Here is a 13280-nt window from a genome sequence, read left to right on the forward strand (position 1 = left end):
CACCCGTCCCCGCCCCGTCACCCGTCCCCGCCCCGTCACCCGTCCCCACCTCCGTCACCCGTCCCCGCCCCGTCACCCATCCCCGCCCCGTCGCCCGTCACCGCCCCCGTCGCCCGTCAGCCAGTCCCGCCCTTCGGGGCCCCCACCCTCAGCATCGTTACCGCCCCCACAGTGACGTGTACTGCAGGCTTCCCTCCAGGAACTGTCCTTCCGTGGGATCCTGGACACCCAGCCAGGAACTGGGGTTGGTGGCCTGGAGCCAGTTCAGGAACAGGGCTGCTGGGGGTCCCTTGGGGTAGTCTGGGAGGGCAGACAGGCCTGCACATGTGTGCAGAGTGAACCCAGAGGTTGGCCAAGAAGGGCGCCGTGGAGACGGTGGGATTTTGGAGCCTTCTTCTTGGAAGGAGCTGCTTTGCCCAGGCTTCTTGGGGCTTCGTATAGGGCAGAATCCTCCTGATGCCCAGACAGGGCTGAGCCCCCGGGAGTCAGTTGCAGGGCAGCCATTCCGCTCAACTCTCCTCCTCTCCCCTCCCCTCGGGGAAATGCTAGAGCCTGGGGACCCCGCCCTGGGCCTGGGCAAGGCCCACACGCCCCTGTTGGACAGATTGGGGCCTGCCTTCCCCCCAGCCCATCGGAGCCTGGCACAAAGCGGGGGCACAGGCCATGAGCAGGACGGTATGGGCGGGGGCTGGGGGGGCCTCGGCCCTGGCGGGGTTCCTCGCGGGGTGGGGGCATGCTCCCCACCGAGACCTGCCCACTGCCTGCAGGCAACCCACCTTTGGTCGCCCTGTCCTCACAGGAAGTCCTTACTCTGCAGTGACCACCCTTGGCCGTGTGGAACCCAGGGGGCAGGAGCCACCCAGCGGAGCAGCCTTCCCTAGGCCTGGGTTGTTCTCTGTAAGGTGGGGGGTGCCATTGGGACTGGGCCCCTCGTTTACACCTGGTCCCATTCAGGTGCTTCCACCTGCAGCAGCGGCCCGCTGGCACTAGGGGGCAGCTCTGAAGACGGTGGTCCCAGGGAGGGGCGGTGGACCCACCCTTGATCCCTGGAGGACCAGCTTCCTGTGGTCTGTAGTCGCGGGAGACTCCTCACTCCTGGGCCCTGCCCCGTGGGCGGCACCTGAACCCGCCTCTCCTCGTTTGGGAAGAAAGAGCATCCTCCTGGGGGTCAGGCTCAGCCTTTTCTGTCCCCCGCCCCCTGCCACCCCCCCACACACACCCAAGGGCCAGTGCTTCCTCCCTGCTGATCTCTGACCTCACTGTAATCACAGAGATCTTCAGCTGCAGGTCCTCCCCTACCAGGGCCCCGGGTCACTGGGGCGATGTTCACGTGGTCCTGCTGTGTCTGCGAGCCGCCTCTGGGCTTCTGTGGGGCCCCACACTCCCAAGGCCCCAGCCCAGTGCCCCCCGAGGGCAGGGCATCTGGAGCCAGTTCAATGTCCCCAGACCCCAGGACCACCTCTAGGGCCCCGCTGACCACACGGGCGCTGAGCTGACCGTCAGGGAGGAGGCGTTGCTTTGGGCAGACGCCCTGCCCGTCCACGCCAGCAGTGAGGGGACAGGGCCGGTGGAGCCCCAAAGCTGCGCCCCAGACCTCGATCCACCTCGGGGCCTCCGTCCCAGCGTTGGGGCCTCTACTGGGCTCTGGCTGAGCCTGGGCTCTGCCCAGTGTTCTTGTCACCCGGGGGCGAGCACATCCAAGGCCATGGGGACCCCCGCGTGGCCCTCGAGGTCGGGGGGGTCCTGGCTGCTCCCTGCCTCCCCTTCCCCATCCTCCAGGGCAGGAAGGCTGTGCCTGCGCCCCTGGTAATCTGGGTGACCCTGCCTCATCCGTATTTCTGGAAGGACAGGGTTTGTGAAATTCAGGATATATCCCATTAGAATCATAAAACAGTGACCACGCAGAGCTGAAAGAAGGTGGCCTCGTGCCCCCCTGGGCCTGATGTCCTGGCCGAGGGCCCCCAGCAGGCGAGCAGAAACCTGGCGGATGCCCCTGAGACTCCCCCACCCCGGCCGCCCTCCCTAGCAGGATCCTCTGCAGATGCCCTGGTCCTCATCAGGGAGAGGCCGCTGGCGTCTCCCCTTCGGGACCTGAGCCACGCTGTCCTTGCTCCCCAGCTGGGCCCAGAAGCACGAGGACTGGAGGTTCCAGAAGCGGAGGCAGACCTGGCTGCTCCTGCACATGTATGACCGCGATCAGGTGCGGCTCCTCCCCGGGCAGGGGGGGCGGGGGGGCCGTGCACAGTCGGGGCGGGGAGAACCCCGCTGAGCCCTCCGGCTAACAGAGATGAAATTGGACTCCGAGGGAGGGACCCCTGGGGGTTGGGGACAGAAGCCCTGCTGGCTTTGCCCAGCGGCCGAACTCAGCCATGGGGCTCCCGGCTCCCAGCGCGGGAAGCAGCTGCCACTCCAGGAAGGCCACGGTCCGTGTGCTTGGAGGTCCTGCCCCCTCTGCCGCGCCACGGCTCCTCCGCTGAGACCGGGAGCTCCCGTCAGACCCGGCGGTGCGCATCCGACGATGGGGCATCCACCAGGCAACGGTCCCGCCTTCTCTGCAGAACGGCGCTCGCCCGGGACCTGCCCTCGTCTCTGACCTGACCCGACCCGCCCGGCCCCGCGTGCTCACAGAGGGCAGCTGCGTGGCACTTGTGTGCCCGGCGTGATCGGTCCGCGGTGCTTGACGTTGTCAGTCGTGTGACGGGGGGTGGCTGTCGGGCTTGTTCCTGTAGCGTCTCTCCTGACTCCTTCAGTGACGGGCACGTGCCTGGGGGCTGCTTTGAGCTGCGCTCCCTGCCCTTCAGTGACCCTGCTCGGGGCCTGTGTCCTCCCGCTGCTGCCCCGCCCCGCCCCGCCCCGCCGTGGGCTGCGAGGTTCGCATCAGCCTAGACTCGCCCGTTTCCCTGGGCGGGCTGTAATCCGTTTCTTTGGGGCCGTCATATCCACCGTGAGGAGCATCAGAGTCATTCCAGTTATGAGGGCTCCACCGATGGGGACGTCGGGGGCCACCTCTGCGTGCGCGGGACGGGGTAGGGGGGAGAGGCCCTGCGTGGAGCTCTGACGTCGGCCACGCGCTGCGGGGCAGCACGCGGGGAGCAGAGGCCGGAGACACGCGCCCCTTCCCCGCGCCCCTGCCCACTCGGCGCGCGGGGTGCCTGCCGCTTCTCGGGCTCTGAAGGCCACAGGGCGCCCGCCGCTTCTTGGGTGGACCGCAGCCCCTGTTTCAGCCCCGCCCTTGCTGCTGCTTCTAGAAGGCCGCGCAGCCAGCCCCGGCCGGGCTGGGGGTCGGGAGGGGCGGAGCAGGACTCCCGGGCCTCAGCCTAAGTTTCCTCTTCCTGAGACCTGGCACCCTCATCCGTCTCCGCCCCAGAACGCTGTCCACTTTTTCCCCGGATTCTCTTTGTCCCAAGAGAGTTCTCTCTTTAAAAAACGATCTGCCGACTGTTAGCGGCGTTTCAGGAGGGCCGACGTCTGCCGGCCCCTGGAGCGTAAGGAAAGCCTGTGCGGGGAACGGGGGCGCCATCTGGGAGCAGCTCGTCGGGGTGAGCCCTGGACACCCGGTGTCTCCACGCTCCGCCCGCCGGCCCTGATGACCTTCCCGCCCCTTCCAGGTCCCTGACGAGCACTTCCCCGCCCTGCTGGCCTACCTGGAGGGCCTCAGGGGCCGTGCCCGCGAGCTGACGGTGCAGAAGGCAGAGGCGCTGATGCGGGAGCTGGACGAGGCGGGCGCTGGTGCCCTGCCGCCCGGGGGCACCCAGCGCGCCCGGCAGGTGCTGCAGCTGCTTTCCTAGCGGGTGGCTTGGGGGCACCTGGGCCTGGTGGACCCCAGCGAGGGCAAGGGCCCTGCACCCTGGAGGGCCCGCCTCTCTCTCCTGACTCCTCAACCAGGGACTCTTTAGAGGGGATGACGAGTTACCCCCTCCATGGTAGAACAAGGTCACTCTGAAATGACCTGTTCTCACGGTGGCCCGCAGGCTCCCACAGAAGGTGCTTTTTGCGGAAACGTCTTGTCTTTCTACCAGGACTATCCTAGAGGTCAGAGCTGGCCTTTCCTGTCAGCTGGGGGTGCCCATCCGTGTGGGGGCGTGGCCTCCTCCTCCATCTGCCTGGCCACCTGCCTGCCTTCACTGCTGGCTGGGCTGGGGTCCATCGCGCCTCCCCCGGCTGTATTTTCAATAAAAACAGGCCCCTGGGGGCCGTGGCTGATCACGTGACTCGTTTTCTGCCTGGGGGCGTGAGCCTGGGCTCCGTGGCCTCCCTGGGGTGATGTCTGGGGGAGCCCCCTCGGGTGGGGGTCTGCTCTGCAGCCACATCTCCAGGCGCCGGGAGGGACCTAGCCCTGCTCAGTCCTCGGTGCCCAGTGGCGCGCCCGAGTTCAGGGAGCGGCTGGGCCGCCTCAGACAGTTGGACGGGTGGGGGGCGGCTTTGGCCCACCGGGTCTGGTGCTCTGCCCTCAGGCATGGTCGACGTCCAGCGATTGTGGACGTGCTGCTGGGGCCGGGGGTGAGGTGACTGAGGACACTGCGCTGCGGTGCCCTGAGCCCTGGGAACCAAGCCCCCAAGATGGACCACGGGGCATGGAGGTCACAGGTGGAGCTCTCACCTGTCCCCCATAGGGATCTCGCCTACGAGAGCTTCAGCCCAGAAACGGGGTTCCCCAACTCTGCCATGCAGGGACACCCCTGGGGTCACCGTGGTTCCCAGTCGCGTCCGGGGCCTCTGCCCACCCCATCCCCCAACCTCTCCGCTGTACCCAGGGCGAGGCATGTTCTCTCAGCCCCCAATCCAACGCCTAAGTGTTTCAGACTGACAGGAAGAGGACACAGGACTGCCCTGGTGGTCCAGTGGTGAAGCATCCACCCCACAGGGCAGGGGACGAGGCTTCGATCCCCGGCCGGGGATACTTAAGATCGCACCTGCCTCGCCGCAGTCGAGCCCTTGAGCGCTGAAGCCCACTGACGCAAGCAGTCGGCACCCCAGCAAGTCACCTCCTGCCAGGATGGAGGTCCCGCAAACCGTAACTGAGGCCGCCTTGGAAGTCACTGACTTCGCTGAGTTATTCGGAAAAAAGGGAAATTGCCAACTTCAAGCCTCAGCTCAGGACGCCCTGAGCTGGGGTCACAGCACAGCCTGACAGGCACGGTTGTCAGCTGCCCTCTGCACCGCGCCATCCCCCCGGGAACTGGCCATCGCTCAGAGTGCAGGTATGGGAGGCCACGGGACATTCTGTCTCCCTGGAGCCCTGACCCTCCAGCCTCAGGCCAGCTGGGGCCCCCTGGTGGGACTCGGCCAGGATACTTTCGGCAGGAAGTCCAATGTTCCTGCGGGTGTGAGGCTCCGCCAGCCTCGGGGTGACTAGGATCAGGACCGAAGCCAGCAGCCTCTGCCCCATGCCCATGGCCTCAGGTCCTGGAGAGATGGGGCTGGAAAGTACACGTGAGCCCCGTTCCACCAGGCACGCGTGCCTGAGCGAGTTAGAGTTAAAACTGGTCACGGTGCCTACAAATTAGGAACACTTTAAGTGAGTGGCTCAGTTGGTGAAGAATCCGCCTGCAATGCAGGCGACCCGGGGTCAATCCCTGGGTCTGGAAGATCTCCTGGAGAAAAGAACGGCACCCACTCCAGTTTTCTTGCCTGGAGAATTCCATGGACAGAGGACCAGGCGGGCTACAGTCTGAGATCGCACAGAGTCGGACACCACTGTGCGACTAACTTCCTTTATTTTTAAGTTCTGGAGAAAAACGAAATGCACGCAGCCGTGGGGTTTGGAAATCAGGGCCAGTCCTCACGATTCCTGACCCTGGAGGAGGTTCAGGGACTGGAGGGAACCAAGCCCCATTTCTGAGAGGAACTGCCCAGGGCCACCGCCACCGGTGAGCAGGTGCGCCTACTACTGATTTGATGGCGGGCAGGTGGGGACCGCTGCCCTCGGCTCCCCTGATTTCCAGGAGCGCAGGGCACTGACCTGGGGTCATGTGGCCAGTAAAGCCTGGAGCCTCGCCCTGCCCCCACCTCTCTCCTTGCCACCGCCCCCACCCCGCCCCGGCCCAGGCTAGAACATCGACCTCTCACCTGCACACTTGGCTTCCCCAGGAGGACCATGACCTCGTCAACAAGGCCCAGCAGGGACAGGAACACAGGATCCTGGTATTCGAACCGCTGGCCGAAGAGGAGGGCGAAGGTGATGTTGGAGGGAGCCCAGCGGAGCACGGCCAGCGGGAAGGGCCGGCCTGTGGGTGGAGAGCGGCTTCAGGGCTGTGGGCCGCGCGGGGTGGAGGCGCCCCGGCCCCCACTCACCTCCGTAGCTGTCCAGCTGTGCCGTGAGGCACCTCAGCTCCTGCAAGACCTTGTTGGTCACGGGCGCCCTCCCCACGCCCAGGCTGTGGAGGGCGCGCACGGTGAGCTGGCGGGCGGCCCGCCAGCGTGGGCCTGAGGAGAAGAAGACGCCTGCGGGCCGCACACGCCCAGTGGTGAATGGCCCTGGGGCAGGGTCCTGGCGGAGCCTCAGGCCCCCTGAGCCCCCAGCCCCCACCTCCAGCTGGCCTGGCGGGGCCTGTCTGTTGGTGTGCCCTGGCCCCGTTGCTCTGGGCCTGCCAGGCGGGCACCCTGGTGCTCCCCCTGGGCCTCCTGGGAACACTCACCCATGCCGCAGAGAGGGACAAGCCCTGCGGGCCCCACGCATGCGGGCACCCTCCCCCCTCACACACCTACCCCCGCCTCTGTTGATGAGCTGGAAGATGGCAATGGGGGGCCGGCCAGCCAGCTCCTGCCTGGTGCCCACCAGGGCCTCCTTCACCGCCTCATAGCCCGTCAGCACCACCGTCTTCTGGTGCCCAAGATGCACGGTGAACACCGGCCCGTACTGTCTGCTGAGCTGGTGGGGAGGGCAGGGTCCATCTGCCGCCCCACCCTCAGGTCCCTGGGGTCCCCTCACGCCCCTCCGGCCCCTCTGTCCTCACCACTCCCCTGCCCCTTCTGCAGATGGGCAGACTGAGGCCTGGGGGTGGGCAGTGAGCCTCTGTGGATCACACAGCGTAGCAGGGCTGGCCCCTGCTGTCTGCCGGCAGCTCTGGCCCCAGCCCGCGGACGGCGGCCTCCAGGGCCCCGTGGACCCACCTGCATCAGCGCCTCGTCCTGCTGTGCCCCCTGCAGCAAGTGGAGGTTCCCGATGAGGGGCAGGGGGCGCGGTCCCGGGGGCCAGCGGGGGGCTGGGGCTGGGGTACCGGCACGGGCGTGGAGCAGCCCCCAGAGCGCCAGCAGCGCCAGCAGCGCCAGGAGCAGCAGGGCCATGAGTCTGGCGGGTGGCGGGCAGCTCCCCTCCTGGGTGCCGCCTGCCCTGCACCTTATGGGCCTCACGGGAGGGCGTGCCGGCACCCCACCCTCCCGCCACCCCACCACCCCGAGAATGTGGAAGGAGCAGTTTGCAGGGACAGCCAGGCGCTTAAAGCGACAGGCGTGCGAGGATCCTGGGGGCCAGTCTGTGCCGGGGGCGGGGCACCGTCTGGGGGGCCGGCGTCCAGTTGGGCCCTCGGGGCCTCCTCGGCCGTCGCCTTGTTGGTGGGGACACAGCGTGGTGACCATCTACTCCCCGTAGGATCCGCCTCTGCCCTGTCTCCCCACCAGAACCAGGGCTCTGGGGCCTTGGGCCGCACCCTCCCCAGGCTCTGAGCCTCCCTCCCCGGGAGCCCCGTGGCCCCCCCAAGCCCACCAGCGCCTGTGTCCATCCAGCACCTCTGTGCCTGGGCCAGGGCGGGCATCAGGTCTACACGGCCAGTGCCCCGAATGCCAGGGCTCCAGAGCCCGACAGCGAGCTTGCCAGAGTGGCAGTGTGCCCCTTGGGGGCTGTCGGAGCCCGGCCCCCAGGAAGACGGCCCTGGCCTCCACGGGACAGGGTGGGCATGAGGGCAGGTCGGCCGCGCAGAGGGGCCCAGCCTGCAAGCAAGGCCGCTGGGGCGCCAGGTGCCAGGTTTATGAGCCCTCTCTGTCTGGGCCGCACTCTGCTCCAAAGCCTGGAGGCCCAGCTGGGAGGGAGGAGGCGCCCTTTGGAATCGAGCTCTGAGGGGCCAGAGGGCCAGTGGCCCTAGAAGCAGCTGGGCCTATGCTGGGCCTCCCGCCCCGGCAAGCGGCAGCAGGACCTCCCTCCCTCCCGCCCGGCAAGCGGCAGCGGGACCTCCCTCCCTGCCGCTGGGCCCCTCGCCCCGGGCCTGTCCCCTGGGCTGACATCTGTGCCCCTATACCCACCCCAGAGCCAAGGCAGCCTGCGGGCCCTTAGCCCCCCAACCTCCATCTGCACACCTGCCGTGATGGGGTGCTCACTGCCTCACAGGCAGCCCGTCCAGACACACAGTCCTGGGGTTGCCAGGAGGGGTGACTGTTCTCTAGCTGCTTGGTCTCTGGGTCTTTGGGGCTGAGGAGCTGTTCCCAAGGTCCCTACTGGGTGCAGAGGCTGAAGGCACAGCGCAGTTCAGGTCATTAATTCAGCATGCGTGCATTGAGTTCCTGTGGATTAGCAGGCTCTCTAGAGGCCAGGGCTGCAGGAATGGGTGCTACAGGGACCCTGAAGTGTCCTCGCAGCCCAGTGGGGGCGCCTGGGGGGCATGTGGCTGTGACTTTGCGCAGAAAACCCCTCGGGCGTTGGGGCTGGAGTGTGGGTCTCAGGAGGACGGGCATTCGTGAGGAGGGGACAGCTTGTGTGGACCTGCAGGGGTGGCGTGGCGGGGGGGCCCTGGCAGCCCTGGGTCACGACCACAGAGCCCCACTGGGGGCCCAGCCTCGTGGGACGGGCAGTGTGGCTGCGGGGCTGGAGGGGAGCACGCATCCCTGTCGGGGGCTCTGCTCCGGGTTGGTGAAGCCCGTGCCCAGGGGCCTGCTGGGCGGGAGCCAGGTCTTGGTGCTGCCGCTGTGCGCGGGGAGCAGGCATGGTCCTGGAGCCGGACTGAGCTGCAGGGAGGCCGTCTCAAGACCCATCCTGACGGAGCCACCCCTGGTGTCTGGGAGTGGGCTCAGCTGGGCGGCGCAGTGGCCCGTGCCCCAGGGGTGCAGGGGGCGGGCCCCGCAGCACCTGCTGAGTGACCTGCTGCTCTGCCTGCGTCCCATCCAGTGAGGGGGCACCGCGGGGAGGGTCCTGGGAAAACCCAAACTAGCTGGAGCAGGACACTGGGTCTAAGGACGTCCCCCCGACAGCCACGTCCACCCAGAGCCTCAGAACAGGGGCCTCTTTGGAGGGCGGCTCTTTAACCCAGTCACCTTGCCCCTCATTCGGTGATAGAGGTAAAGGTGGGGGCCACAGCCACAGGCCAAGGACCCGGGAACCGCAGAAGCTGGCGGGGGCAGGAAGGACCCCCCCTGGAGCCATCTTCGGTAGGTGCCCTGCCTTCTGGCCTCCGGAGCTGAGTGGGTGGTGGTGGTGTTTCCAGCTCCCCCAGGCTATGTCCGTTGTGGGGGCAGCCCCGGGAGGCCTTGGGAGCCTTGGGAGGGTTCAGAACATCACCCAACTACAGAAACACGGCAGACGGGTCACACAGGTCCCTTCGTGGGGTCGCCATCTAACCGCCTGCCTGGGCGTCACTTAGTCCTCCCAGGAATGGGGGTTCGCTTTATTTGTTGTCTGTGACCAACGGGGCCCAGAGGACACCAAGCTGACCGAGAACAGACAGATGCAGGTGACCCCCCGTAAACACACAGAGGACTTCTGTCTCGTGGAGGAGGTCACCCCAGAGGCTCGGCTCTGCTGTCCCGTCAGACGGTAACGCGTCCTGAGCCTGCTCGGCGGGCTTGTCCGGTGCTCTCTCCTCTGACTGGATGTGGTCGTCGGTGTTTGCACATTTCTCTTTGAAGCAGCCTTGCCGTCTCGCCCTGTTCCCTCATTAACGGGCAAGATAAAGCTCGGCCGTGTGCTCCATACCTGTTAGTCTGAGATCCTTTTGAAAATTACACTTGGACAGCAGAATTTATTGACGTCAGAACACCAGCAAGATCTAGTTTCAGGCCAGGGTGAGTTCAGGGGCCCAGTGGCATCGTCAGAACTCTGATGAGCCCTCGTCTCTCTCGGGTCTGCAGGCAGCACTCTGGGCTGGGCTGGGGGAGTGGGGGTAGTCGGGCAAGCGGTGTTTCCGTGTCTGCTCCTGGTGGCCAGGCGACCACCTGCTCTGAGGCTCACCTCCTCCCAGCTGCAGTCCAGGGGGCAGTTCTGCCAGCCCCGTACTGCTGCTTGAGCAGAAGCTTGGGAACTGTGTGGTCAGAACTGAGTGGCCGGGGTCACCTGGGGCTCAGGTCACACCTGGCCTGACACCTGAGTTGCAGGTTGTTCCCTAGAGGTCTCTGGAGTTGCACACACCACACTTGGCCCCCCCATCTACTCCTCGGCTGAGATGGTATCTTCCAGTGGCAGCTCCCAGCCTGCAAGCTCTCCATCTACTTGGCCCTCAGCCATGGCGAGCCGGGGACTGTGCCCTTGAATCTGGGTGGGGGATAGTGACCGTGATGGAGGCGATGTTCTGAGACTTTGGAGGTAGACCATGAAAGCCACACAGCTTCCACCTGTTGCTTCTGGGATCCTTTGTGCAGGACACAGTCAGCATCCTGGGAGGAAGCCCTGGGAGGCGGGCGGAGGGCCACGGGGACAGGAGCCACCGCCCCCAAGACCCAGGCCCAGCACGCAGCCACGCGTGGTCAGTCCTGAGGGGCTTCCCTGTCCTGAGGTGTGGTGGCCCCAGCGGATGGCCCATGGGGCCGTCTCCACGTGGCCTGCCTTCTCCCCGCGTTTCGGAGCGCAGTGGATCACTGCTGTCTGGGCTGTTTGTTACACAGTGGAAGAAAACCCATACGCTGGCTGTGTAACCCTGGGCAAGGGGCTTGCCCTCCGTGTGTCTCTCTGTGCGACCTGAAAACCGCATTCATTCTTCAGAAGCCATTTGTAACTTGGCTCGCAGTGTCTTTGTTTTGCCTGCACCGAGTCTGTGTCCTGCGCACAGGCCCCCTCTGGTGGCGAGCGGGCTTACCCTCTGCTGCAGCGCTTGGGATGCTCGCTCAGGGGCTCTCCTTGTGGTCCAGGGGCCATAGCGTCGTAGTTGTGATTCTCAGGCTTCCGAGGGTGGGCTCGGGGGCTCGGGGGCTCCAAGGCACATGGAGCCTTTCCCGACTGGGGATCGAAGCCATGTCCCCTGCATTGGCAGGGGGATTCTTAACCGCCAGACCACCAAAGTCTCCCCAAATATTTTTAATTAACTAATTAATTAAATTTTTGTCTGTGCTGCATGGCTTATGGGATCTTAGTTCCTCAAGCAGGAATCGAAACCAGGCCCCAGGCAGTGAAAGCATCAAATCCTAACTACTGGACTGCCAGGGAATTCCCTCTTCAAAAGATACTAACTGAACAGCTACTGTGTGCCAGGCACTGTGAACCCATGTAAAACAGCCCAGCATGTAAGAGGGTTTCCAAAAGCATTATTCCCCGCTTTTTGACCTAAACTGCTAAACATCTCCTATGAAGCAATAACTACTTGGCAGGCTGACACCTCCTGGTCATCGGGCCTCGGGGCTTCATGGGTCCCCCACGGCCGCCCCACGGAGAGAGGTATGGCAGCCTGGGTGGGGAGGAGCGGTCCCTTCCACTGCTAAGTGGTGTGATCTAGTCGCAGGGAAAGGTGCTATTTGCTAGGTAATAAATGCTTCTATTGTTCACAGCCCTGGAGCATTAATGAGTAACCCAGTGCAGGGCCCCTGGCTCCTGTGGTGTCAACAGTTAATATGACAGGAATGAGGAACAGGTACCATCTTCCTCCTGCCGTTTTCTGTGGGCCCAGAGCCCCAGGCCAACTCAGGCCCAGCGACAGGGCTGGGCTTTCCCCATGGGCCCGCCCTGCGGGCCCCTCCTGTCGGCCCACTGACTTTGGGACAAACAAGGTGGAATCCCACCTCAGGCCAGAGGTTGGGTTAGTGTGCACCTCGGGGGCCTTGCGAGTGGCTGAGGACATGCTGGATGCCTTCTGCAGAAGGGGGCATCCGACCCAGGCCCTGTGGGGAGGAGGTGCTGCCGGGACTGGTGGGCAAGCCCCCGACGTTACAGGGGGCAGTGGTGCTGGGCCTGGGGGGAAGACTGCTTGTCCAGGGGGGCCAGCTGGTGACTCTGCAGTCCTGAGCGCCCTACGTGCTCATGACTAGGGTCTGGCATGTGGCTGGCGCCAGGGACCGCTACGTGGGTGGAGTGGATGCGTGAATGGGGGCTGGAGCTCAGGGAAGAATCAGACAACAGGGTGGTGGGCGGGCAGCCACGCACCTCCATCAGCTCTGCCCAGGGTACAAGGTTGGGAGGAGCCTTGCTGCAGAGAGCTGGTGACCCCCGACCCCAGCCCGTTCCCTGCTTTTACTGCTGCTGTTTTTAGTTTTTACTGTTTGCAATAATAAATGACCACCAGGGGCTTTCCTGCTACAAGGCATTTTCACTCTTTAATCTGTTGGATTGTGGGCCGGATTCCCGTGTTGAAGTCCTAGCCCCCCTACCTTAGAATGTGACCTTTCTGGGAACAGGGTCACTGCATATGTAATTAGCTAAGCTGAGGTCATGGGGTGGGTCCTAACCCAATAAGGGTACATCCTCATGGAAGGACGATGTGTGGACACAGACACAGGGAGAGGCCACGTGGTGAGGCAGAGGGGGTGATGTGTCCACAAGCCAGGGGCACCAAGAGTTGCTGGCAATCCACCAGCAGGGAGCAAACACCGGCTCCCGGATGACTGGCCCCCAGAACTGTGAGAGAAGCAGTTTCTGTTGCTCTAAGCTGCAGCCTCGCGGGGATGCAGAGACCCTCCCCTCACCCCTGCCAGGGACAGCCTTCCAGGAGCGCCCTTTGGCTTCTTAGGGATTGAAGATGTGTGTCCTTGGGCAAGTTGCTGACCCTCTCTGAACTTCGTTTCCTCGTCCTAAATAGATGACGGCTGGACCCGCTGCCATTGTGTTGCCTCGAGGATAGTAAGAAACCCCACCGCAGAGCGAGTGCCTGAGGGTCCCGGCCTTTCGGAGCCCAGGGGCGGGGTCTCGGTGCTGATCGGGGGGCGGCTCGCCGCTCGACGTGCTCGGCGCTCCCGCGGGGGCCTGCTCCGCGATCGGCCGGCCGTCCTGCGTACGGCGCGCGTCGCGCTGGGAGAGTCTGGGTGCCGCCATCATGTCGACGGCTATGAACTTCGGGTCCAAGAGTTTCCAGCCGCGTCCGCCGGACAAGGGCAGCTTCCCGCTCGATCACTTCGGTGAGCGCGGGCGGTCCGGACTCCCCGGCCGCGCCCGC

At 65.1% G+C, this 13280-nt stretch overlaps 3 protein-coding genes across 4 annotated transcripts in view; 2 read left to right on the top strand and 1 right to left on the bottom strand.

Moving 5' to 3' along the window:
- CUNH7orf50 (chromosome unknown C7orf50 homolog) overlaps window positions 1-4204 on the top strand; it is a 63862-nt gene extending 59658 nt beyond the window's left edge. For both annotated transcript variants that reach the window (XM_040231605.1, XM_040231615.1), the window contains 2 exons: window positions 2119-2200; window positions 3609-4204. In XM_040231605.1, coding sequence (XP_040087539.1) covers window positions 2119-2200; window positions 3609-3788 — 262 coding nt within the window. In that variant the 3' untranslated portion in view covers window positions 3789-4204. The remainder of the gene's footprint in view (window positions 1-2118; window positions 2201-3608) is intronic.
- Window positions 4205-4340: 136 nt separating this feature from the next.
- LOC120882970 (cytochrome P450 2W1) lies at window positions 4341-7287 on the bottom strand. The gene is made up of 7 exons (XM_040266813.1): window positions 7114-7287; window positions 6709-6871; window positions 6295-6444; window positions 6078-6227; window positions 5245-5406; window positions 4914-4988; window positions 4341-4540 (listed from the first exon to the last, which is right to left on the bottom strand). The coding sequence occupies exons 1-7, from the start codon at window positions 7285-7287 to the stop codon at window positions 4341-4343; spliced, it is 1074 nt and encodes a 357-aa protein (XP_040122747.1).
- A 5761-nt stretch (window positions 7288-13048) lies between these two features.
- LOC120855917 (cytochrome c oxidase assembly protein COX19) overlaps window positions 13049-13280 on the top strand; it is a 10774-nt gene continuing 10542 nt past the window's right edge. Inside the window, exon 1 of the mRNA XM_040230779.1 lies at window positions 13049-13242. Coding sequence (XP_040086713.1) covers window positions 13161-13242 — 82 coding nt within the window. The 5' untranslated portion in view covers window positions 13049-13160. The remainder of the gene's footprint in view (window positions 13243-13280) is intronic.

Source organism: Oryx dammah, unplaced genomic scaffold (assembly GCF_014754425.2).
Source record: "Oryx dammah isolate SB20612 unplaced genomic scaffold, SCBI_Odam_1.1 HiC_scaffold_2, whole genome shotgun sequence".
Lineage (NCBI taxonomy): Eukaryota > Metazoa > Chordata > Mammalia > Artiodactyla > Bovidae > Oryx > Oryx dammah.